The sequence below is a fragment of the Tamandua tetradactyla genome, chromosome 3 (assembly GCF_023851605.1).
Source record: "Tamandua tetradactyla isolate mTamTet1 chromosome 3, mTamTet1.pri, whole genome shotgun sequence".
NCBI classification, from domain to species: Eukaryota; Metazoa; Chordata; class Mammalia; order Pilosa; family Myrmecophagidae; genus Tamandua; species Tamandua tetradactyla.
This window is the reverse complement of record NC_135329.1, coordinates 77,542,756-77,569,490: the sequence shown is the minus strand read 5'-3', so window position 1 is coordinate 77,569,490 and position 26,735 is coordinate 77,542,756. Positions and strand designations below refer to the sequence as shown.

General features: G+C 41.8%; 2 protein-coding genes across 3 annotated transcripts in view; one reads left to right on the top strand and one right to left on the bottom strand.

Moving 5' to 3' along the window:
* Positions 1-26,735, top strand: part of LOC143677392 (uncharacterized) — a 37,937-nt gene that overhangs the window by 5,320 nt on the left and 5,882 nt on the right. Inside the window, exon 3 of one of the 2 annotated variants that reach the window (XM_077153263.1) lies at positions 18,555-18,747. The exons of the other annotated variant lie outside the window; for it this stretch is intronic. Coding sequence (XP_077009378.1) covers positions 18,555-18,595 — 41 coding nt within the window. The 3' untranslated portion in view covers positions 18,596-18,747. Of the gene's footprint in view, positions 1-18,554; positions 18,748-26,735 lie in introns of those variants that run through there. 2 annotated transcript variants of the gene reach the window in all.
* Positions 8,728-26,735, bottom strand: part of LOC143677391 (ubiquilin-1-like) — a 74,922-nt gene continuing 56,914 nt past the window's right edge. The window contains exon 2 of the transcript XR_013172584.1: positions 8,728-10,101. The gene's annotated coding sequence lies outside the window, so the exon portion shown is untranslated. The remainder of the gene's footprint in view (positions 10,102-26,735) is intronic.

Here is a 26,735-nt window from a genome sequence, read left to right as displayed (position 1 = left end):
GTATGGTCCCACTGATGTGAACGGACATTCGAGAATAAACTTGAAATATGTCATTGGTAACAGAGTTCAGCAGGAGTTAGAAACAGGGTAAGACAATGGGTAATTGAAGCTGAAGGGATACAGACTGTGCAACAGGACTAGATACAAAAACTCAAAAATGGACAGCACAATAATACCTAATTGTAAAGTAATCATGTTAAAGCACTGAATGAAGCTGCATCTGAGCTATAGGTTTTTGTTTTGTTTTGTTTTGTTTTGTTTTGATTTTACTATTATTACTTTTATTTTTTTCTCTATATTAACATTCTATATCTTTTTCGGTTATGTTGCTAGTTCTTCTAAACCAATGCAAATGTACTAAGAAATGATGATCATGCATCTATGTGATGATGTTAAGAATTAATGATTGCATGTGTAGAATGGTATGATCTCTAAATGTTGGGTTAATTTCTTTTTTTCCGTTAATTAAAAAAAAAAAAAAAGAGAAGGGATAATTGGAGATGAAGGGATACAGACTATACAACAGGACTGGATATAAAAACTCAGAAATGGACACCACAATACTACCCAATTGTAATGCAATTATGTTAAAACACTGAATGAAGCTGCATGTGAGGTATAGGTTTTTTGGTTTTGTTTTTTTTGTTTTTTTTTCTTTCTATTATTGTTTTAATTCTTATTCTGTTGTCTTTTTATTTCTTTTTCTAAATCGATGCAAATGTACTAAGAAATGATGAATATGCAACTATGTGATGTTATTAAGAATACTGATTGTACATGTAGATTGGAATGATTTCTAATTGTTTTGTTAATTCTTTTTTTAATTAATAAAAAAAAAAAGAAAAAAAAAAGAAAGCAGAAATACACTGTCCTGTTGTTTAAAGTGCTTTCTGTGAAGATTCTCACTGTACTGAAGGTGCCTCCAACCAGATACACTAACATACCACCATCAGTCACTTTTAGTTATCCTTTCTTTCACTGTTGTGCCTTTTTCCTAACTATTCCCAACCCTATTGATAAAATACACTCCGCATTTGCAGTAGGAAAATAATACTTCAACTTAATGCCTTCTTTGAGGATGAATAAAAAAGTCTTTTTAAAGGAATAGTGGTTCACATTTATTGAAATCTTGCCATGTGCCAGACATCATTATTACTGCTGCTTGTGGGTAGACTCTTAAACGTCACACCAGACATATAGCTATTATTATCTCCATGTTTTAGAGAAAATTGGGATGAAAATGTTAAAATAATTTGCCAAAGTTCACACAGCTTGTAAATGGAATTTCTGGGATTCTATCCAAGATAGTCTGATTTTAGTACCCTTGGTTAAACCAGTACACTCTAATCTTTCTTTTCAATAGGATGAAGAAAACTGGTATTAGTCAATAAAAATATTTTAGGGAAATACACTAAATATTAATATATCTATGAAAAATATATATAAAACTATAAATTTATTTGTGAAAACCGTTCACTAAGGTACAAAAGCATTTTGAAAGCATTTTGAAAGCAACTTTAAAAATAACTTTTTAAACTTTCATAAGTGCCTCACATAGGTCACAATTTGGAAGAGATTGGAGTGAGAATCAAACCAACTTAGTTTACACATATGGGCAATCAAAGTCAATATTCTTGAAATCTACTCCTTAAATTGTACTCCATATTATACCTAAGGCTGATAAAAAATACAAAAATACAATGTTATAGACATGTTAAATGGGCTTAATTTATAGGGAAAATAAATCACATTTCATGCAGGTAGCAACAGGTATTTTTCCTAAGATATTACTTTAAATATGTTTTTTAAAGGTATATAAATTTTAATTAAAGGTTAAGTTGGTTGATAGTGCTCTTTGATTCTTCTATATCCATATCGACGGTGTCTTCTTATTCAATCAATTATTGATAAAATAATGTTAAATCTTATGGCTATTATTGTAGACTTTTTTACCTTTCTCTTTTGTTCTATCAGTCTGTGCTGCATGTTTTTTGAAGCTGTGTTATTAGGTACATAAACATTTATGCCCCTGTGCTGTTTTTAAGGTGTTGTGTACCCCAGGAAAGCCATGTCCTTTAATCCTGATACAATACTGTAGGGTGAAAACCATTGATAAAGTTGTTCCCGTGGAGATTGACCTACCCAATTGTGGGTGTGGCCTTTTGATCAAATGGAGATATAACTCTGCCCATTCAAGGTGGACTTTGATTATTATTATTATTATTATTTACTTTGATTATTTTATGAGAAGCCTTTAAAATGAACATTTTGGAGAGAGCTCAGAGCTGACACAGACAGGGACATTTGGAAACGCAGAAAGAAAACACCCACAGGGAAGCTATTTGAAACCAGAAGCCAAAGGACCAGCAGATCCCAGCCATGTACCTTCCCAGCAGACAGAGGTGTTCTGGACCCAGTGGCCTTTCTTAAGGCAAGGTATCTTTCCCTGGGTGCCTTAGTTTGGACATTTTTATGGACTTATAAGTATAAACTTATAATTTAATTAGCTTCCTTTATAAAAACCAACCCATTTCTGGTATATTGCATTTCTGGCAGCATCAACAAACTAAAACATCTCCCCTTTATGAACTCACCCTTCATAATTACGAAACGACATTCTTATCCCTGGTTAATTTCTTTGCTTTAAAGTCTACCTTGTCTGAAATTAATATAGATTCTCCAGCTTCCATTTGATTAGTGTTAACATTGTGTATCTTTAGTCATCCTTTTACTTTTAGTCTATTTATGTCTCTTATTTAAAATAGATTTCTTGTAAGTAGCATATACTTATGTCTTGCTTTTGTATCTACTCTGATAAGCTCTGTCTTCTAATTGGCCTGTTCAAATAATTTCCATTTAATGGAATTATAAATATGACTGGGATTAATATGTATAGTGCCATTTATTTTCTGTTTGTCACATTTGTTCTCTGTTTCTGTTTTTCTTTTATTACCTTTGTTTGGATTAATTGATTATACTTATGATTCCATTTTATCTCTTTTGCTGACTTCTTACCTATAATTGTTTATAATGATACCTTAGAATTTACTTTAAGGTTTATAATATAGACCTTTCACTTATCATAGTCTATGTTCAAGTAATACTACATTGCTTTACCTAGAGTATAAGAACCCTACAACAATATACTTTCAATTATATTTAAATTGGTTTTTTTTCTTCCAGTACCTTAAAGATGTTGTTTCACTGTCTTCTGCCTTGCATGGTTTCTGAAGGGAAGTCAGCTGTGCTCTATATCTTTGTTCATCCATATATATGTCACTTCAATTCTACTACTTCTCTGAAAAAAATACTGTTTATTTTGAAGTAGTTATATATTCACAGGAAGTTTCAAAACTAGTGCAGTGATGTCATGTGTGCCCTTCCCTCAGTTCTGCCCAATGGTTGTATATTACATAATTAGAGTACTTGATCAAAGTCAGGAACATGAAATTGGTATAATGTCTGTGTAATTCTATGGCATTTTGATACATGGGCAGATCAGTGTAATCAGTACCACACTCAAGATTCAGAACTATCCCGCCACCACAAAGCTCTCGCTCCTGCTGCCCCTTTCCTTTCTCACACAAGCCCTATCCCCTGGCAACCACTAATCTGTTTTTTTTTAGATCTTTATAGTTTAACCAATTTACCAATATTATATGAATGGAATTATACAGTTAGTGGTCCTTTGTGATTGGCTTTTTACGTTTAGCACAATGCCCAGAGATTCATCCAAGTTGTTAGCTATCTCAAATTAGTTCCTTTTAATTGATGATTAGTATTCCATATTATTTATGCAGCATAGTTTGATGAGCCATTTGCCTATTTTGCACAGTTTGGCTATTCTAGTTTTTTACTATTACAAATGCAAGTGCTATGAATAATTTCTGTGCAGACATAAGTTTTAATTTCTCTAGGATAAATGCCCTGAAGTATAATTGCTGGATTACATTTAAGTTTGTGTTTACTTTTTAAAGAAACTGCCAAATATTTTCCAGAGTGATGTATCATTTTTTATTCCCACAGCATTAACTGTAACTTCATTACAGGTAATGAAGTTTTTTCCATATTTGCCAGCATTTGGTATTGTTGTTATTTTTCATTATAGTTGCTCTAATAGGTGTTTGGTGTTTTCTCATCATGGTCTAATTTTTAAATCTGTCTTCTCTGCTGTTCATGTGGGATGATTTCTACTTTTCTATGTCAAATCCACTGATTCCTTACTCTGTTCATTTTAATGTTTCCCCATCCATTGAGGTGTTTTGTTGCTGTTGTTATTTTATTTTCAGTTCTAAAATTTCCATTTTCAGCCCTAAAATGCATAGTTCTAAAGCTTCCTCTTTTTGCTGAGACTTTATAGTTTTCCAACTGTGCCAGAGGGATTTGGAATTGCTCTTTGAAGCATTTTTCTAATGACTGCTTTAAAATCCTCCTTAGGTGATTCTAACACCTATGTCATCTCAGAGTTGTTAGCTCTTGACTATCTTTTCTTGTTTACGTTAAGCTTACGGGCATGGCAAGTGATCTCCAGTTGAACCCTGGACATTATTGGTATGTGCTATGTAATTTTAATTTAGCACTTGCATTTTAGTAAGTGTTCTCTGAAACCTCTCTGTTGGAGGAAGGGAACCCCACCTCATTCCTGGATGGACATCCAGGTTTTCCATCTGCTGGGGAGGCAATTCTTGCTAATGCTGTACAAGGGTGGTTGGCATTCAGGTGCCCCCTTGGGTCCCTGGCTGGCTAAGGAGGTGTGCCTTTTTACTGCACCATCAACAATGAGAAAGTGGAGGGATGCCTCATTCCTGCCAATGGATGGTGAAAGCCTTGACTTCCTACTCATTCTTTCTGACACTACCCCAGTGGGGAGAGGAAGGGGTTTCTCAATCCCACCGGGTAGCGCTGGGAATCCAGACTCCTTACATGGCTTCACTGAGGTGTGGCTGGGGATCCTTACTCATCCTTCCCTGACACAGTCTTGGCATGTGTGTGAGTGTTAGGGCACCTGGAGATGTCCTGTGCCTCTGATCCCCACTCTCTACTTGCTGACACTTACTCCACTTGTGGGTAGGATAATACTTCTCCTGTGGTGTTTACTAGAGAAAAGCAGCTATTGTCAACAAGTTTACTGTCTGTTTAAGGAGAGCAACTTTTCTTGGGGCTTTATTTTCTTGCCTCCACCTGTTGGTATTTCTGCATTTCTGACTCTTCCAGCACCAAGTCTGTGTTGGCTGAGGCAAAAATAAATCCTAAGGATATTTCCTCCATGCTACTTCTTCTATCCTGAGGCCCCAGGCCAGTCTGCCTTCTTCTTTCCACCTTTCAATTTTCTCATGTTTGTTTTATATATAATGCCCAGGGTTTGTAGGTACTTAGCAGAAAGAACAGGCAAAATTATATCTGCTCCAAGTATCAAGAAAAGGAAGCCTCCACCTTTGGCTCCTTTTAAGATGAATTTAGTCTTTGGTTTTAAGCAATTTGACTTCAATACTCCTTGGCATGACTTTTGGCACAAACCTCCTCTTCCTTAATGCTCTTTGAGCTTCTTGCATCTGTGGGTATATTCTTGTATTAGCCAGGGTTCTTTAGGGAAGCAGAACTGGCAAGAGATATTTGTAAATATGGTGTTTATATAAGCATTGCCTCATGTTATTGTGGGGATGTACATGTCCAAATTCCATTCAGTGGATTCCCCAGGAGAAGCTGGCTGGCTGAAGTGGAAATGATAATTCTCTCTTCTGACTCCTGAAATCCTCACTTCTCCTTTTAAAGCCTTCTACTGATTGGAAGAAATATCTCTCATTGCTGAAACCTGTCATCAGCCATAGATGCAATCAACCTACTCATTATTTAAGTCCATGAATGTCCTCATAGTAACCATCAGGCTAGTTCTTGCTTGACCAAGCAACTGGACTCATCATCATGTGCCAAGTTAGCACATGAACCCAACCATCACAATTTCATCAAATTAAAATTATTTTTCAGCTGCTATTTATTCAAATATTTCTTCTGTCTCTTCTGTCTTCTCTCCATTGAGGACTCTAATATATATTTGGTTTCTAGAAGTTATCCCGTAGTTTGCTGATGTTCTGCTTCATTGAATTGTCTCTATATGTATGTCTTCAAGTATATTAACCCCTTCTTTTCCAGTGTCTGTTCTGCTCTGGAGGATTTTTACATCAGGCATTGTAGTTTTCATCTCTATGATTTTGAGGGACACTTTTATATCTTTTGTGAATCTATTTAAAATGCTCAATGTTTCCCCTAGCTCCCTGGACATCTGGTATATAGTTATAATTATTAGTTTAATAAACTTTTCTACTAATCCTATCATGCTTGTCAATTCTAGGTCTGATTTATTGCCCTCCCTTTTTCTCAATACTGAGTCCAAATTCTTCTGAGCCCTGTACCCAATACTCCATGAAGTATGCTGGTTTCTACACTGGCTGATGGCAATTGGAACTGTTCCCAGCTCTGTGTGAGCTTTGGGAATTGACCATTCTAATCATTTCAGTTTTTCTCCTGACCTTGGGTAGTCTGCTCACAGGCATTGGCACTCAGTTCTAGCCCCAAGGGACCATTTACTTCTCAGAGTTTTCTCCATGTGCATCTTTCTTTTCTCTGGTGCTCTGTCCTGAAAGCTTGAGCTATGTTTATCTTTCTAAACTGTCTGTCCCATCTGTCCCATCTCCTCAGACCTGAAGTGCCCCAAGCTCTACTTGGGCTCTACCCTCTGGGCTTCATCCCAGCAGTCTCTCCACATCATCATCTGGACAATTTCTCATTTGTCTCCACCTCTCAGGTCCCACTTCCCTGTGTTCCCCAATGATCGTTACCTTGAAAACCATTGCTGTAAACTGCTCACCCAGTTTCTAGTTGTTTTACTTGGGAGGTTAATCTATTCCCTGCTCATGAGCAGAAGTTCCTTGTCATTATTATGTTTGCACAGTTTCTCTGATCCCTTTCCTGACTGACCAAGCCTGAATAATCCAAGGAGGCAGACTTGTGAGTAACTTGTGGGTTACTAATTCTTCACTTGCAAGCCCAGGAAAGTCCATCTTTGAGACTTGTTTTGAAAATGATAATAGCAGAAACAGAGGTCAGACAGGTGGTGGCCATGCAGAATTTCATCAAACCCAGCACTGGGGTCCGATGAGTTTCTGCTCAATCAAGCTTTCACTAAAAACAGTGACAATACAGACATCTCAGGACTACAGAGATATCAGATCTCAGTTCCTAAAAGCAACCTTGTTGTCATGGAGATGAGAACATTGGGTTCTGGATATATGTCTCTTAGAGGATTGATCAAGGTTCGTATTGTCTTTGGCAACTTTGACCCATCCCAGCCGTCTTTCATGTTGCTGACAAGAAATGTCTCAGATCATGGCACTCCCTGCTCTAAAAAATTTAGTGACTCCTATTGTCTCAAAACATTGGGACTCCTAAATTCTAGTTCCAGGGAAAATCTGGGTAATTTTCTCTCTTGCCTTCCTTGGTGAAGCCTTCCTCATCCTCCAAACTCTGCTCAGCCAAAACCCTTCTGTCATTCCCATTCCATGAAACCCCTGTTGGAATGGCCTCACTTTTATGGTTCTTGTAAGATGCTGCATTGCTGTTGCAGCATAAATTTGCTATATCCACCTCCAGCTTTGCACATAGTTGAGAACCAAAAGCAAGTACCAACAGTGGGGGGGGGGGATGCATAGCCCCATATCTAATTATCGTGATGGACATGGAACTTTGTTGAAGAATGAGCTGGATGCAGTGGTCTGCTGGTAGCTTGAAGTCATATGGGAACCCATCCTCATGCTCTTTCCCTACCATGCCTTTCCAGCTGTTCACTGCTGGCTGGCACCTATACAGGTGAGAGCTGACCTTTCCTCTGAGAGAGGGACAATTAGTTTTCAAGCCACAGAGATGGGTAACTGGTCAACCTGGTCATTCCAGAGGCACATTTGAGAGAGAAGGAGATGATGGGCTGTACAGTGAGTGGATACATAAATGGGGTTGGGGCATGCCAGAACAAGGTTTGAGCCAAATGGGTGATTGGGGCATCCAAAAGAGCACACTTCACTAACTGCTGGCCCTAAGGGTTCACCCAGCCAGGGAGCCTAACCCAGTTGGAATGAGGACAATGAAATATTTTCAGTGGTGGCAGCTCCTCAGAGTCGACCAGTGGTCAGCGTAGCCAGCTTCTGCCAGAGCCGTCTTTAATAATAGAAATAGCCATGTTGACAAGAGCAACAATAATTTCTGTTGGAATGTCACTTTAACACTAATGAAGCACTTCCCCAGACATTATTTCATTCTTTCCACTATGGGTTGTGCAGCCTTCATTTTCTTTTTATTTTAAATTTGATTTATGATATGTATATGCATACTCAAATGCATACTTTACAAAAATGCAAAACACACAATTTATTTTCTAAATGCATATTTTTATTTCTTTTCCTTGTTGACCTCTTTCTCACCCTCTTCCCTTCCTCTCTTTACCCACAGTATCTGCATTGCCTCCTCCAACACCAGGAAATCCAAATTTCCTAACTATCAATTTTTACTTTTGCTTCCATAATCATGTATATATATATTTATACATACATACACACACGTATGCAAACCATGTGTGTATACTTGCACACACGAATATGCTTTGCATGCATATGCAAACACTCAAATTCATATGCAAATCCATACATAAACATTCAAGCTTTATTCTTTGTTGTTGTTTTATGAAAATATATTTATTAAACACTTTTCAGCATCTTGCTTTTCATGCTCGGTAATATCTTGTCAAAATCCTACTAAGTCACCTGTCAAAACCCAAATTCATTCTTCTGAATGACTACATAATGCTCCACAATATTTATTTTCTCAAATCTATTTACTTTCAAGTTTTTGTTTCAACCCTTCAATAGCTGTTGAATGTGAACTTTGTAGCACCTGCACACTCTGTGCTATAAAAAAGAAAGCCACCCTTTGGTTTTACTTTCACTTTTTAAGGATAAAACTTCAACGAATCCCAGTTTAAGCAATACAAAATTTATAAAATTCATCATAAGCTTAGAATCAAGTGGAATTTGCAAAGTAACAACTCATTGATTGGGAAGAAGTTCTAAATCCCTTTGAAATGCAAGTTTAAAATATTCAGACCATAAAGGGTATAATAAAATTTGTGCTGTTGCTACTACTTCTGTTTTTTCTTCTCCCTCTCTTTATGAATTTCAAAACATGTTAAGAAATTGCAAATTATATTCTTTCCTTAACAGCATCCATTTAGCCCCTACTATGTCTGTAACGCTGAGCTTCAGACTGGTTATGGGAAGATGCTCGTGATCGCTGCCCACAGATGTGTCTTTGTGTTTATGAGCCATCGGTACAGATGCAGGACTGAGGGTGGAGGTAGGGGGCACCCAAGGGAACTGAGAGCATGTGCCTTGGCTGAGCCCTGAAGGATTTTGACAGGGAATCAGGGCACACTAGGGAGAGCACTGCAGACCCTGAAGGCAAAGTAGAAAAAGGTGAGAGGTGGAAGGGCGTCATGAGGTGATCAGTAACTGAAAGTCCAAATGGCATCAGGCAGCTTTGTGGTGCTAGGGAATCAACCTTTAGAAAAACAGACAGAAATACATGCTCACAAGGAATGTGTTCTCGGACAAATAATGGACCAAGAATTACCAGTGGATTTAGTGGATTATTGTTATTTTTAATGGTGGATTTATGTCCTTGTGTAATTCCCTTCCTCGGTATAGACTGAACCTAGCAACTCACTTCTAATAAAGGAATATAGCAAAAATGATGGGTTTCCACTTCTGCAGTTGAGTTGCCAAGAGTTGGTAGCTTCCATCTTGCCTATGGTCTCTCCCCATTGCTTGCTCACTCTGACAGCCAGCTGCCATGTTTTGAGTTTCTCTTTGGAGAAACCCGCATGGTAAGGAACTGAGGGCAACCTGTGGCTAACAGCCAGTTAGAAATGAAGTGTACAATGCAACAGGCTTGAAGAGTCCTCCTCTGGTTGAGCCCTCAGGCAAGACCCCCTAAGGCAGCCTTCTTGATTGTGAATGAATTTAAGGCAGAAGCAAACTGCAAGCCACACCCAGATTCCTGAAACACAGAAATGGGAGATAGTAAGTGTTTCTTTTCTGAAGCCAGTAAGCTTTGAGATCATTTATCATGCAGCAATAGCTAGTTAATGCACAGCTTTTCTGAGGATGGGCGTCATTAATATTTGCCAAAGGTCAAGTTGATAGAAAGTTGTAGCAGAGAAAGTCTATATTAGTCTAATACCACAATTTGATGGGAAGTCACCAGAGGAAATACTTCCCATCTTTATAATTGGGCAAAGAGCTATGAGTGGCCTTTTTAAAAAATTCTTTTATTGTCTAACACAACATATATATATAATGCAAAGAAAAAAATGCAATAATTTTCAAAGTGCTCATCAACAAGTAGTTATAGGACAGATCCCATAGTTTGTCATGGGCTACTATACCATCATCTCATATTTTTCTTTCTAGTTGCTCCAGAACATTGGAGGCTAGAAGGAATATATATATTTTTTATCCTCACAATCAACTTTTTTTCCTTCATTTTTTTTGTAAAAAATAACATATATACAGAAAAACAATAAATTTCAAAGCACAGCACAATAGTTGTAGAACAGATTTCAGAGTTTGGAAAGGGCTACAATTTCAAAATTTTAGGTTCTTACTTCTAGCTGCTCTAAGATACTGCAGACTAAAAGAGATATCAATATAATAAGTCAGCAATCATATTCATTTACTAAATACTACCTTCTCTATATAACTCCACAATCACCTCTGATCTTTCTCCAACTCTTTAGGAGTATTTGGGCTATGCTCATTCAAGTTTTTTCATTTGGAAAAGGCTGTTGATTATATGGGGTAGGGAGATGGAACTAGTTGATGTTCTGGAGAGGCTGGCCCTTCTGCATTTCAGGATTTATCTGATCCAGGGACCCATCTAGAGGTTGTAGGTTTCTAGAAAGTTACCCCAGTGCATGGAACCTTTGTAGAATCTTATATAATGCCCTGGGTGTTCTTTGTACAATCTTATATACTGCCCTAGGATTGGCAGGAGTGGTTTTGTTTGGGGTTTGGCAAGTTATGATAGGTAGCAATGCCTAACTGAATCTTGCTTAAGAGAGACCTCCAGAGCAGCCTGTCGACTCTATTTGAACTCTCTCAGCCACTGATACCTTATTTGCTCCACTTCTTTTTCCCATTTTGGTTGGGATGGCATTATTGATCCCATGGTGCCAGGGCCAAACTTGTCCCTGGGAGTCAACTCATTAGGGCCTTTTTTTGTAGGCTCCCACACATAGATGCTGAGGGAAAGCCCATAGGATGCCGAAGCCCCATCCTTAGCCTGGCCCTTGGAATCTGGAATGCTGACTACCTTTGATAGGTGGGAGGTTGAGGGTGGGTACAGGGCTGGGGAGGGGAGAATTAAGCTTTTTGTAGACCAGGGGCACCAAGTGGAGGAGAGAGGACAGGAAGACAGCAGTATTGACAGAATAATGGAATCAAAGATTCTGGGACAAGATGATTTTCAAAAATGAATATTCCTTTGGCATCATTCTCTTGTTTTTCAGTGATGTCCAGTTGCAAGAACCTTAAGCTTGAGGCCTAAGTTAGTGTCCCAGCATGTGGAAACAGACAAGACTTCTGAACAGAGTAGAGAAGCTGGGCATTGAGAATGAGTTACAGGGGTGGAGTCCCCATCTGGGGCAGCTGATCCTGCTGGAAAATGTCATAGTTTCAGTTCCAAGTTTGTCACTGGATGACAATTTCCCTCTTTATGAGAGTCCTGCCAGCCTTTGATGGTAGCAGACCACTGCTGGGGAAGAAGACATTTCTTAGTGTCAGCTGTGCTAACTGGACAGCTAATCCTGCTGTCTTGGGACCTGGACCCCTCAGTTAGCATACTCACCTTCCCCTGTTCCTCCAGTGGCTGGATAAAGCCCTACAGTGCTTCTCAGATCTCGCTCCCCCAGAATACCATGTTTTAGAACCTGCTTCCAAACCCATAGGGGCCAGGAAGTCAGGAGAGCCATGTTGAGTCCTGGCCACTGTTAGAGTGGTGGATGGAATCATGTCCCACAAAGGCATGTTCAGGTGTTCCCCTCTTCCTGTGGCTAGGATCTTCAACAGAGCCTATGTGATGAAGCCAAGCTGAATGAAGGTAGGCCTCAAGCTCTGTGACTGGGGCGCTTAGGAACAAGGAAATCTGGGCACCGTCAGTCAGTAGGAGACAGGGAAAGAGAGGGAGAGAGCCGTGTCACTGAGGCAGAGAATGACCCACAACCAGAATGCAACAAACTCAGAACACGGCCTGGAGAGACCTTGATTTTAGACCTCCAGCCTCCAAAATCATGCAATAATAAATTCCTGCTGTTGAGGCCACCAGTCTGTGGTATTTGTCTCTGCATCTCTGGCAAGTGAAGACACTGACCAGGCATGAGAACAAGGGAATCTGACTTAGTGGAGGGAACCTGCCTGATGGAGATAACAGCCCTGGCTGCCCCCAAGGCTGTAGGCAAGATTGACAGGAGTCTCATACTACTGGAAGTTTGGGGCCTGATGTGTTTGGAAATTCATAATTATATGAAGTTTAAAAGAGTAACAGGATGCACTTAAAGTATTTCATGTAGCACCCTCAGTGGGGTCAGGGGCAGAACCTGTAATTAAACACAATAGAGAGTTCTGTGGCAAAACATATTTATATCCTTGCAATCCAGGTCAATCAAAGACAATTAAGTGTTTCAGGGAGCCCAGGAGAGACTTCATTCTCAAAGGAGACCAGGTTGGAGCAGGTTAGCTTCACCAGTCAATGAGTTACAAAAATACTTCTTTCTAGAGCTTTTTGGATGTTGGAACTTCAGGTAAGAGCCTGTGGACCAAGACTCGTCACCTAGAGATAATGGAATAGTGGCCCTTACAGGGCCTGATGGTCAGCACAGCCTCAGGTTCCCAGATGGGTCAGCTGAGCATTGGTGCTTTCACTGGCTTGGCCCAGTCCCAAGGCTTAGGGGGGCAGGGTTGCATTGTAGCCTGTTTCTTCCTTTCCCCGAAGCCTTTGTCTGGGCTCTGCCACCTGCCACTTGGTCCCTGAAAGTGCTCGATTAACAGTGACATCCCATGCACGGTGAGCCGGCATTACCTGTCAAGTTCTGGACAAGGGATGCCTTTTCCACCTTCTTGCTTCCTCACCCAAAAAGTGGGACAAGATCAAGTTTCCTCAATCCCAAGGTTTTTGTTTCTAACAATAGATGTCTTATAATCCAGATGTATGTTTATAAGAGAGGTCCTATTCCCCCAGAAGCTCATGTGAAAAAGCTGGCTTCTCACTCTGCAGGGCAGTGGCACCGAGGCTGGTGACGTTGATGGCACAGTCAGCCTCACCCAGAGGTGGGGGCTTCCCATCGGCAGAGTCTTGGGAAGCTGCAAAGACCCAGCGCAAGGGGGTGCTGAAGGTGCTCAGGAGATGGGCTCGTATTAGCAGTACCCCAGCTCCAGGAGAAAGGACATACTGGGTAAAACAGCCTAATGAAGGCAGAAGGGGGTCATGGCCCACTCGAAGAATGAAGGTCTGGGGGTCCCACAGAGGGACACACACTGAGCTGCAAGGAGGGGCCCCTTAACCATGTTTCCCTGTCTTCTGCATGGGAACCTCTGTGAGTGTGGTCAGGGCCTCGGTACAGTTAAGTTTTGTGAGTGTGGTCAGGGCCCCGGGCACAGGGAGATGGGCTGGGGCAGGAGTGGGCTGTGGCTTTATGAGATGCCCCCCACTAGCCCATGCCCAGCAGGGCCACAGCTGCCTCCCTCCATGTGGTTGGACCTGACCTGGGCTGAGCAGAGGCCAGACTGGCTGAGGGCTCCCTTTTCAACATGCTCTGGGAATTCCATTTTTATCAGGAAACACCAGTCTGGTGACTCCTGTGGCCTCTGGGATGATGTGCACAGAGGAGCCCAGCCTCAGGGCCAGCCTCCTGCCCCCCTGAGAACAGGCGGGGGCCCTAGACACAGCACGGTCCAGCTCCAGGCTCCCTTCCACAGCTCAGCACCCCTCCTTTCCTAGGGTGACCCCTTGTTCTCTGTGCCTCTCAGGGTCATGATGAGCTCCTGTGCAGGTGGTTGTCCAGGGCACCTGGCGGGAAGACGTCATCCCTGCAGGGCGAGGGTAGGGGACATGATGGCCTCCAGGCCTGAGACTGACCTCCAGTGGGGTGAGGAGAGCACCAATGGGGGCCCTAGGACCTTATGTCTGGATCTCGCTCTGCCCCTCCCCAGAGGTGACTTCCTGCCTTGTCTGCCTCACTCTAGGTAAGTGTTGCTGCTGACTTGAAAGAGGGGACACATGACAGTGGGCTGTCACCTATCTAATTCCTGTCCCCAAATGCCAGCATCTGCCTGGGAACATTAGCTCTTCTGGCTTGGGGGCATTTTGCTGTATCTGTCCACAACTATGTTGTTTTTCCTTTATAGGTATTTTTAGTTATTTTTTTGGTTGACTAAATACATTATTTTACTGTTATTTTTTATTGAATTTGAACTCTGATGAACCTTAGGGGATCACACAATGTAACCCTTAATTAAACCATGTCATATGCTGCTTCTTCTGCTCCAGCCAGCCCCTGTGACGGGGCAGTCAGGCACTGCTCTCACAGACCCCACAAAGAGTCCCATTTCCAGTGAGCAGCCTGCAGTGTGGACACTGCACAGGCCACAGGAGTCAGTGAGGAGTCTCCACTCAGTTTCCTCAGCAGGGATTGGGTGAGGGTAGGTGAGCAGGAATGCCGAGGAAGGAGAAGGAATCACCAGTCCCCATGAGAAATGCATGGTGACAGTGCTGTGCCACTCTCAGAGGCTGCGGCTCTTAGATGTTGGGTACCAGCTACGTGCTGGACATAAATGCACACGTGCGCACACACACACACATACATTACATCTACTGACATTTAATCCTTCTATGAATGCTGGGAGGCAAGGAGTATATTATCCATATGTTGCAGAGAGACTCTTAGAGGCCCATGTGGGTTCATAATCCAATCCCAGGTCCGTCTGATGCTCAGCTCTGCCCCAAGGTTCGGCCAGGGTGCAGGGTGCAGGTGAAAGGCTGGTGGTCAATCACAGGAACACTGCAGGAGAGGGCAGTGGGTAGACCAGCAGGCCTGGAATGTCAGGCTGAGAATCTGGGATTTAATTCAAGCCAGTGATAATGGTGGGGGGTGGTGTGGAGTTCTCACTGTCTGCTGTGGCCTGGGGACTGGAGCCTTTTAGGTATGTGCTCAGGTGGGAAGACCCCAGGCAAGCAGCATCCTGTGGGTGCGTTTTGTATCCAAGATGGCAGAATTCTGGGTGGGGGCAGGTTGAGGGGTACTGCTGATTTGCCTGTGCCATCTGTTACTCCGTCTCCCTGTTCCTGAAGGTCCCCAGGGCCCCATCTGGGTGTAGGCAATGCACGGAGGAGACCTGAATACAGAATGTGATACCAAGTTCAAAACAATTCATGATGATGCCTGATGCTGCACTGCAGTGAGAGAATACCTCATCCCAGCACAGGCAGGAATGCATGCCACCCGCGGTACGGGATGCTCAGTGGGCCTCCCCGATTTCCCATGCTTCTGAGCAAAATTCAAGGTGAAAACTCTGGTGGCAGAAATGGGAAGCAGGGTCTGGGGCAGCGGTGCCCAGACCCCCGCGCTGAGCTGCATGGTCTGAGCTATGTTGCCAGTCCCAGGAGCTCTGAGCTGCTCTGGGCTCCTGCTGGCAGTGCAGCCCTCAATTCTCAGTCCTCCCACAGGTGCCTGCCCACTGTGCGGGCTGAAAGCCACCTGACTCCAGGAGATGCTTCTGTCCACCCACGATGTAAAATGCAGCTGCCCATGTTGCAGCTGAACTGTGGACACCTCCACTGCAGCACAGCTTCCCTGGCCCTAAGAGCCTGGGGCAGAAAGGGTCAGGGGCCCTTCACTCAAACATGTTCAGGTGTACTCTTCTGGGTACAGCCCAGGCCCCTTTCTGGATAGGAGTCACCTGCAGGAACCAGCTGCCAGCCTCTGGAATCTGGAAATGCTGTGACTGAGGCCCAGGCAGAGCTCTGCACCCAGAAACTCAAGCAGAAATGTTGTCAGCCCATGGCGATCCCATTAGGGAACAGAGAATTTAATGAATAGTGTGTTCTCTCTTGCTTTTCCTGTCTGCCTCAGGCATGTTGTTTATCTACTTACTTATGGAAATCCAGGCCTCCTTAAGAAGCAGAGCAGAGAAGCAGCTTCTTATCTTACTAAGGAACTGTACACAAATCATCCCGTTCAGACAAAGCCTTGATTAGGCTGTTTAAGTCTAATGAGGTCCTTAACACTTCCTCAACCTAGAAAGGGACAAAGGATGCTCAAAGAACAAAGCAATTTCCAGGGAGGATGTGCCAATTTGAAGGGACTATATACCCTAGAAAAGCCATGTTTTAATTGTGATCCATCTCGTGAAGGCAACCATTTCTTTTAATCCCTATTCAGCACTGTAGGTTAGAAACTTGATTAGATTATCTCCATAGAGATATAACGTGCCCAATTGTGGGTATTAACCTTTGATTAGAGGGAGATGTGACTCCACCCATTCCAGGTGGGTCTTGATTAGTTTCCTGGAATCCTTTAAAAGAGGAGACATTTTGGAGAAAGCTTTAGAACTATAAGAACCATGAGACCCCAGGCAGCCAGACACCTTTGGAGATGAAGAAGGAAACGTCCCCAGGGGAGCATCATAAAACAAGAAACCTGGAGAGAAAGCTAGCAGACTTTCCATGTTCACCATGTGCCTTTCCATTTGAGAGAGAAATTCTGAACGTCATCAACCTTTCTTGAGTGAAGGTAACTTTTTGTTGGCACCTTAATTTGGACATTTTTATAGACCTGCTTTAATTGGGATATTTTCAAGGCCTTAGAACTGTAAACTTGCAATTTAATAAATTCCCCTTTTTAAAGCCATTCTGTTTCTGGTATATTGCATTCCAGTCGCTAGCAAACTAGAACAGTGGGGATTTTATTACAACAAAAGGAAGAAGTGGGGAGAGGAGTAGCTGCAGAGGGCACAGACCATGAATGAAGAGCTTGTGAAGGAAATACAAGATCACTAACGCTGATGACTAAGCTATCTCACTGTGCCCCAAGAAGGCACCAAGGCTGGTCCTCCTCGTGTGTGCCTCACTCTGGCTGCCTTCTCTCCTGGGCTCAAATTCAATCGATCACAGAGAGAGAGTCCAATGGAGTGCTGCTGGGTGGAGCTCCCCTGGAAGCCCTGTGACTACAGATTGAGCCAGTGGTGGAGGGGGCCCCCTTAGAGAAGCTAGGTAATTGTCACAACAAATGGAGCTGCCCTTGTCTGGCAACAACAGCATCAGCGACCACTTTCCAAGCATCATTAGGGTCCCAACCTGGGTGCTTGTGTCTGCTCTGGTCAACCAATGCAGCATAACAAGTTATTCCAACACTCAGCAGCACAGACCCCTTTCATTATGGTCACAGATTCTGAGTCAGAAATTCTGGAAGGGTCTGGCTGGGCAGTTCTTGCATGGGTGCTCTCCTGTGGTTTGTGGTCATCTGAAGCCTTCATGGCATTAGAGGTCCACTTCCAATGCCACCTGCATGGGAAGCATTTGGTGCCATTCAGGGCTAGGGGCCTCCATTGATGTCCATGGGATGGCCCAGGAGTCCTCGTGCTATGGTGGCCAATGTCCCACAGGGCAGGCAACTTGAGAGATCCAAGCAGATACTGGAATGACTTTTATGACCTGTCTCTGAATTCTCCTGGCCACATCGCCCCAATTCAATGGGAAAGAGAACCTCACAGGTCATGAACTCTGGCTCCTTAGAGTCAGCATAGGGCTGGCAGTCACCATCTGCTCTCTGGCTCCTGATGAACAACAGCCCTCTCATATACAATGGTGAGACTTCCCACCACAAGGTAACAGGGTCCCTGCTACCAATAACATGTTTTCTCTTCCCTCAGAGACCTCACCAGCAGCCTCCACTCATAGTCTTTTCAGGGCTGTTCCAACTTCCACTCTCTGCCCAGGTCCATAGCAGCTGCCCCATTTTTAGATTTTGTGATAGTCAAACCCCACTTCTGGTACTAAAATCTGCTGCAGTTTAACTGGCTGTGCAAGACAACTAAGTGCCGTAAAACGATGTGAGCATCTAAGTCACTAACAAATCTGCCATCTGAACTAAAGAGGGACATCTAGTTATCTCTAAACCGTGAGATAAATAATCTGAAAATACCATTCAATTTCAGCCCAACTTATTACATCAGCCACCTTAATGTCCATTGGCATATAACCCTGCTCCCCTAAACTCTCTGCACACAGCAGCCAGAATATTCTTTAATAATTTAAGTAGGATAATATCACTTTCCTGTTGACAATCCTCCAGCTTTACCATCTCACTCAAGCCTCCTCCCAATTCTAACATGATCTGGCTCTCAGCCCTTTTGTGCCTTCTTCTTCCCTCACTCCTTACCTCTCTCTTCTCATTCCAGACCCCGTGGCCTTCTGGAGGCTCCTTGGACATTCCCAGTGAAAGGACCTTGGCTTCACTCTTCCATCATGGAGGCACAGTTTCTCCACTGATAGCTGCATGGCTCTGGGTCTCTGCTTTCAGATCCAAGGGAGGTAGCTTCCTTATCTAGAACTGTCATTTGCTGTCCCCACCCCCTTAGGAAGGAAGGAAGGGAGGGAGGGAGGGAGGGAGGGAGGGAGGAAGGAAGGAAGGAAGGAAGGAAGGAAGGAAGGAAGGAAGGAAGGAAGGAAGGAAGGAAGGAAGGAAGAAGAAGGAAGAAGGAAAGAAGGAAAGTTTTAGAATTTAATTCATTCTACAAATGAATTGAATTCATTTAATTCATTCTAAACAGAATCCTGTTATAAACTTTAAACATGTGTAAGGCCAGATGGACAATGTGCTATGTGTTTGGATCCTTTATATTCTGGAATTGTGAATTTAATGCTTCTGTAGAATATAAATGCCATTAGGTTTGTGCTGGTTTGTAACTATTCTGTACCCCAGAAAAGCCATGTTCTTTTAATCCAGTCTTGTGGTGGCAGACTTATTGTTGGGTGGGACCTTTTGATTTGATTGTTTCCATGGAGATGGAGCCCTGCCCATCCAAGGTGGTTCTTAAAGTAATTACTGGAGTCCTATAAGAAGGAGACATTTTGGAGAAAACACAGATGCTGGAGAGCTGGCACAAAGAGCAGAGAAATGAAATGAAGATATAGACATTTGGCAATTCAGAAGGGCCCAAGTTGCTGAGAGGGCCATCGTGGAAACCACCCCAGGAGAGAAGGGCCAGCAGATATCACTGTGTGCTTTCCCATGTGACAGTGAAACCCTGGACATGATTGGCCTTTCTTGAATGAAGGTATCTGCTTGTTAATGCTTAATTTGGACATTTTCAGGGCCTTAGAACTATGCATGTGCAACTTAAGAAATCCCCCTTTTTAAAGTGAATCCATTTCTAGTATACAGCATTCTGACAGCTTTAGAAAATCATAGCAGGGTTATACCATCACTAATCTTCTAGCAGTCTTTTATTAATTATAAAAGTGTCTGAGAACTGGCTTATCATTTTCCTTCCCCATTTCTTGGTCAAGGTGCACTGGAGTGATGATAGCCCTGCCTGTGGTTGACCTTATTTTCTTTTCACTCCCACGTAGTTATAGCCTTTCTAAGGCTGCCTCTTGGGTTTGGTCCTGTCTTGAGATCCTCCTCCCTAACTTGATGTACATTTGGGATTTCCATGTTGTATCAAGATGGCTAATAAACCCGAGATTCTTCAGGGTTTGTGGGTGAAAGCAACAGTCCAAGGAGGTAAGTCTCCCAGAAGCCAGAGAGCATCGGTTACCAAAGACACAGGGGACAAGGTTATACCCTTGTGGATGATGTACTGGCCACCCCCCACATCCTTCCCACTTACTGTAAGTGCTTAGCCACAGTTTGGGGAGCAGAGAGAGCCAGGGGGAGCAGGGGACTTCACCAAAGGTCTTTATTGGGAAGTCAATAAATCTCTGGAGAAATCTACCCTTGAGCTAATTTTGGTCCCAGGCAACATCTTCTCCTAAGTTCTGGACTCACACCATGTGTTCATAATATTTCCAAAGACCCTGTTTGTCAAATTCACTTTTTTTTTAGTTTGGTTGCTGTTTTAATATAGAACCCTAAGTATAACACCTACTGAGAGAAGGGATTGTTAACAATTACAACATGAGAAATTAAGAAAAAAAAACAAAACATATCCTCCTATAAAAACTAACATATAGGATTCTGTTGAGAAAATAACTCAGTTACCAAATAGTGTTGTCTTCGAAAAATGCTATTTTAGTTCCCATGTTCCTAAAGCAAATACAGTGCAATGTGTTGTCTTAAACAATGAAACTTTATTGGTTCATGTTTTGAGGCTAGAAGAGACCAAAATCAAAGTGTCATCAAGGCAATGCTTCCTTCAAGAAGACTGACATCCTGGGGCTGGCTTTGGCAATCCCTAGTCCTTGGCTTTTCTGCCTCATGGCAGTGTACATGGTGGCCTCTTTGGGCTTCCCTTCTGAGTTCTGTTGTCTACTAGCTCTTGGCTGCTTCCTGCGGTTTTCTCTCTCTGTGTGACCTTCCCTATAAGGACTCCAGTAATAGCATTAAGAACCATCCTGATTGAGGTGGGCCACATCTCAACTGAAGCAAACTCATCAAAAGGCCCTAGGTACAAGGGCATACCCACCAGAATGGATTCAGAATAAGAACATGTTTTTCTGGGCTACAGAGCTCCAAGCCACCAAAGAGAGATTTCTCCCAGAGCACAGCACTGGCAAACTCAGATTTGCCCTTGAAGATTTTTTTTTTCTAATGGAAACTGAATCACACAATCTTCCCTCTGCTTTGGCTGCTAGGCAACTGTCCACCAAATCTGCATCCCACCATTAGCAACTGTTTGAGAGTCCAGCTAGTGTATGTGAGAGCTGACCTAGCCCCTGGCTCTCTCATTACTTGTGCTTACTTCCACTGTCCCCCAGCAGCACCAGCTCTACAGTATTCTCTGACACTAAGCATTTTGCACTAGCACAGCAGGGTCCAGGACACTGGCATGTGGCTACTGTATGCAGACACCTAAGTAACCTTGGAGCCTTCATTAGCCTCCCTGAGTCTCAGTCTTCTAACCTGACAAACAAGGGTGAGGCTGTGAAGGACCTCGTATGGTTATTTGGAATACAAACTGAGACAAATGGATACATGTGAATTGCTTCCTACAGAGCCTGCCATGTAAAGCCTTGATAAATGCAAGCCATTGCTATTATACATGTCAATCAACCCATCAATTGACCATTAGGAAACACACTCTTCTTCAGTCTGGGAACCAGAGCCTCGGGCTGTGGACATCACTGCTCTATGTCCCCCTGGAGTTGCATCCTCAGCCCCAGATGACCCGATGGCTTTGTCCTACATGAGCATGAGCACAGAGTGCTGCCTCCAAGCTTGTGCTCAGTCCACCATGTACGTCACAACACATTCCCACCTGCAGGGCTTAAGTAGCATCCAACCCATGGAACCTTTTCCTTTCCACTCACCTCCCTCCTCAGACTGCATGGGACCTCTCATTTTTGGGCTTTCCTCTAGCTCTATACTTTTATCTATATCCCTCATTCCAATTAAAAAGATCCACCAAAACTTGCATTACACAATTACAGTCCTCACACCTATTCACCTCATGAACTTATTCATTAACTCATACATTCATTCATTCATTCATTCATTCAAGAACACCTGCTGATTGTCCACCACATACCAGACTCTTCTCTATGCCCTCAGGACCCTGCTGGAAAGAAGGCAGCTCATGCTGGCTCTTCAGGACCTTATACTCTAGGGAGAAGAAGACAGGCATAAACTAATGGTAAATAGAAACTAATAAAAATGAAGTTAAAATGCTAAGTAATGAAAAAAAATTGCTGCATAGAAAATTAAATTAAAAAGTGCTAGAGTGATGAGGCAACTACTTTAGCTGCAGTGCTCAGGGCAGGCCTCCCTGGCCAGGAGAGCTGTTAGTTGAAGTACAAAGGAAGCAAGGACCTGGTCACATGGGCATTAGGAGGAAAATGATCTGAAGTGGCAGAGGGCCTGGGGCAAGAACAGCCTACCTACTGGAGGAAGAGAGAAATGCCAGTGGTAATGCAACTTGGTGGCATGTGAAGCAGCATTATGCTGGTTATACAGAAAAGAAATAAAGGTACAAAAATACGAATTAAAGTTACCCACCAGCTTAAAGGTGGGGGTGCTCAGTACCTATTCCTAGGCTTCTCCATGACCTGCTCTCTGGAGATGCCACAGTCTAAATTTGCTTTTTCATTCCATGCATCTCCTCTTCTTTTTATCATAAATGTATGAATTCCTGCACCTTGTATTATATTTTTCTCTTTATAAAACTGTGTCTAAATGAAAAAAACATGTATGCATCTTCCTGCAACCTTCTTGTTTCCCCCCACTTTATATTTGTGAAATATATGCATGCTATTTCATGTCATTCTAGTTCATTCATTTCCTCTGTATAGTGTTTCATTGCCTGAATGTAGGGCAATTTATCTGTTTTCCTCTACATGGATTTCTGTTGTTTCCAGCTTTTTCTTAGAGCAAACTGATTTTAACTGCAATGACCAGTCCTGAAAAGGGCATCCTGGCCATGTTGAGGGATTGGGTGTATACCTAGGAGTGAAACAGCTGGGTCAAAGGATAGGTGCACTTCAGATTGACTGTTGGTGATAACTTTAGTTTCGAGTAGTTGTATAAATTCACACTCCTACCAGACTTACTCCCATTGCTTCTCATGTTCCCCAATTTTCCTGTCTGATGGGTGTGAAATTGTAACTCACTCTGATCGTAATGTGTATATCTCTAATTATTAGTGCATTTGAATTTTCCTATGTAATTCAATATTCTGTTTTCTTTTTTTGTGAACTGCCATTTCATATCCTTCAGTCATTTTTCTCTTGCACTCCTTCTCTTAGTCTCATTGATCTGTTGGGAGTTCTTTCTAATCCTTGGTCAATTATATACATTGCAAATATCTCTTTCCAATTTGTGGTTTGTGCTTCAACTTTGTTTATGTGTTTTTTTAGAAACATAGGTTTTGATTTTTAAAATCATTTGATTTTTAACATCATTTCCATATTTTCCTTTATAATTTGTGCAGTTTGACAAATGTAAAAATGTTATTTATCATGAAGTCTTAAAACCATCTCCCTATATCTCCTTCTATTTTCCTCCTGTCTCCATCTCTGTATTTGCAGTTCTGGGCATGTATACTTTCTCCTCTGTTTCATTGATAATATGAGTCAATCCCTGCATCACAACCACAAGGGCTGACTTAGCCTCTTTCATAATAAACCATTTACCTAGAGGGGAAAACTGTTTCAGGTAGACTGGGCCCTTTGCTTTTCCATATAAAGTTAGAATGAACTTGAAATATTTTAAGAAGTACTTTGACAGGATTTTGGTTGGACTTTCTGTTACTTCATAAGGTAGCCCAGGAAGAAAAGGACATATTTATAATATTGAGCCTTTATATCTGTAGATAGGTATAAGTCTCCATTTACCTAGTTCTTTTTGAATGTTCCTAATCAAGATTGATATTTTCTCAATAATATTTTGCACTTCTTTTGTTAAATTTATTCCTAGACATCTTGGATGTTGTTTGATTTTTGGAATGTAACCTCAAATTTGGTGACAGCTCATCTTATGGAAATCCATAGATGGCATTGAGGGAAAGAGTATTTTCATAGAGAGAATATAAGTTTGTTTCTACCAGTTTTCTTTGGATGCTATTGATCAAGGTATACCTCATAGCAATTGTTTAACTTAGAATTTCCCTAGACCAGACAGTTGCTGTAACTTCAAACCCCAAATCTAAGTGATACAATACTCAATATCACAGATGATCACATGCTACATTTGTATTTTTAAAAAATATTTTTATTGACAAATCTTCACAGACACACATTCCATACATGGTGTGTAATCAAGGGCTCAAAATATCATCACATGGTTGTGTATCCATCACCATGATCAATTTTTAGAATGCTTGCATCACTTCAGAAAAAGAAATAAAAATTAAAAAGAAAGCAACTCATACATGCCATACCCCTTACTCTTCTCTCTCATTGACCACTAGTATTTCCATCTACTCAATTTATTTTACCCTTTGCCCCTTTGTTTTTTTGTCCAGATTTTTACTCATCTGTCCATACCCTTGATAAAAAGAGCATCAGATACAGGGTTTTCACAATCAGTCACATTATAAAAGTTATACAATTGTCTTCAAGAATCAAGGTTGCTGGAACACAGCTCAAGAGTTTCAGGTACTTCCCTCCAGCCATTCCAATAGACCATAAACTAAAAAGCGATATCTATATAATGCATAAGAATAACTTCCAGGATAACCTCTTGACCGTTTGAAATCTCTCAGCCACTGGAACTTTATTTTGTTTATTTCTCTTCCCCATTATGGTCAAGAAGGCTTTCTCAATCCCTTGATGCTGAGTCCTGGTTTCTCCCAAGATTTCTGTCCCATGTTGTCAGGGAGATCTACACCCCTGGGAGTCATGTCCCATATAAGGGGGAGGGCAGTGAGTTTACCTGCCAAATTGGCTTAGAGAAAGAGGCCACATCTGAGCAACAAAAGAGGTTCTCTGGGGGTGATTCTTGGGCCTAATTTAAGTAGGCTTAGCTTATCCTTTGTAGGAATAATTTTCATAAGGGTGAACCTCAAGATCGCAGGCTCAGCCTATTGATTTGATTGTCTTCACTGCTTGTGAGAACAGCAGAAATTCTCCAAATGGGGAAGTTGAATATTTCCTCCTTTCTCCCAAGGGAACTTTCCAAATACTTCTCTATCTGCTGTCCAATTTACTCTGAGATATATCCGGGCATCACATTAACTTGGACAAACCACCAAAATCTCATGCCCCATTCAAGATTCCATGTACTTACGGCATTCAATTAAACTGACAATACAAGTTAAATTGGTAATGCACTACACAAAATATAAATTTTGCACCAAATAAATATCTCTCTGTTTGGTCTCATACAGAAGTTGAAGTTTTAAAATATGGATGATATTATCCTTTACCTGTATTCTAATTTATGTTAGTCCTATCAAGATCAGCTTCATTCAAATCTCTACACACAGTCTGATCATGTTTGAACTTTTTAAACAGTTCCTGCATGGGATAGGGCTAACTTTCATAGCTTCAGAGTTTTAACACTGAGTCTCAGGTGTCACATAAATACCCAAAGTTTCTGGGAATGACCTGGCTATGAACAAATGGTTCAGTATTTCAGAATTTAGTAATTAATGGTTTGTCATGGTCAGGTTCCTGTGTCAACTTGGCCAGGTGGTGGTGCCTGGGGGTTGTCTGGTTGGGCAAGCACTGGCCTGTCTGTTGCTATGAGGACATTTCATGGACTTAAATCATGATCAGGTTGGCTGCATCCACAGTTGATTGCATTTGTAATCAGCTAAGGGAATGTCTTCCACAATGAGTGAGCTTAATCTAATCATTGGAAGGCTTTTTAGGAGGATTCAGAAGAGAAAGTCTCTCTTCCTGCTTCAGCCAGCCAGCCTCCTGAGAGTTCATTGAAGATCTTCATTGGAGTTGCCAGCTTGTAGCTGCCCTACAGACCTTGGAGTTGACACTTCTACAGTTATGTGAGGTGCTTTTAAAAATTTTATATCTATGGATATCTCCTGCTGATTCTGTTTCTCTAGAGAACACTAGCAAATACACAGTTACAACTCCTGAATATATGTGACTGTTGTGAGAACTTACAATCTAGGACCATTTGTAATTGGCCCCAACCTGAAAACCCATTTCTCAGCTTCAGTTCACCAATTTTTTATATTATAATTAGTTATCTACACTATAGATAATATTTGTCTTTTTATTCTTGACATTTCATTCAACATACAGTGCTTCAGGTTCATTCACCTAGTTGCATGCCTCATAACTTCATTCCTTCTTGTGCTGTTCAGTAGTCCATTGTATGTATACACACAGTCTCCCCTTCCATTTCTCAGTTGTTGTACCCTTAGGTCATTTCCATTCACTGTGGATCAGAAACACTGCTGCCATAAACACCAGTGTAAAAATGTCCATTTTTGTCCCCATACTCAGTTCCTCCAGGTATATATTGAGCAATGGGGTTGCAGGATCACATAGCAACCTCATCACTAACCTCTGTGGAACCACCTCACTGCCCTCCAAGGATCTGCACCTCTCAGTTTCCCTACCAGCAATGAATAGGTACATTTCTTTCTCTGCATTTTCTCTAGCACTTATTTCCCTGTGTTCATTTTTAAAATGTTTTATTTGCACATCATATAACCCAACCTAAGTATATAGACCTGCCTTTGCCACCATAGTCTATATGACACATTTGTATTTTTTGTCTAGAGTCTTGATTGAAGCTGAAGAATGTTCTTTTTCTAGCAGGTGCTTTTTCATTCTTTCTTTGTTTCTTCTAAATTTCTGTGGATTTTTACTGAATGTATAGTCTTTAACTTTCCATTATTTATGCAGGAGTCCCTTTTACTTCTCCCTCCCTTGAATGGGTCTAAAGACTTGTTATTTTTAGTTTAAAACAAACTATCTTATTTTATGAGTTGGAAAATATCCTTAGGGAAATA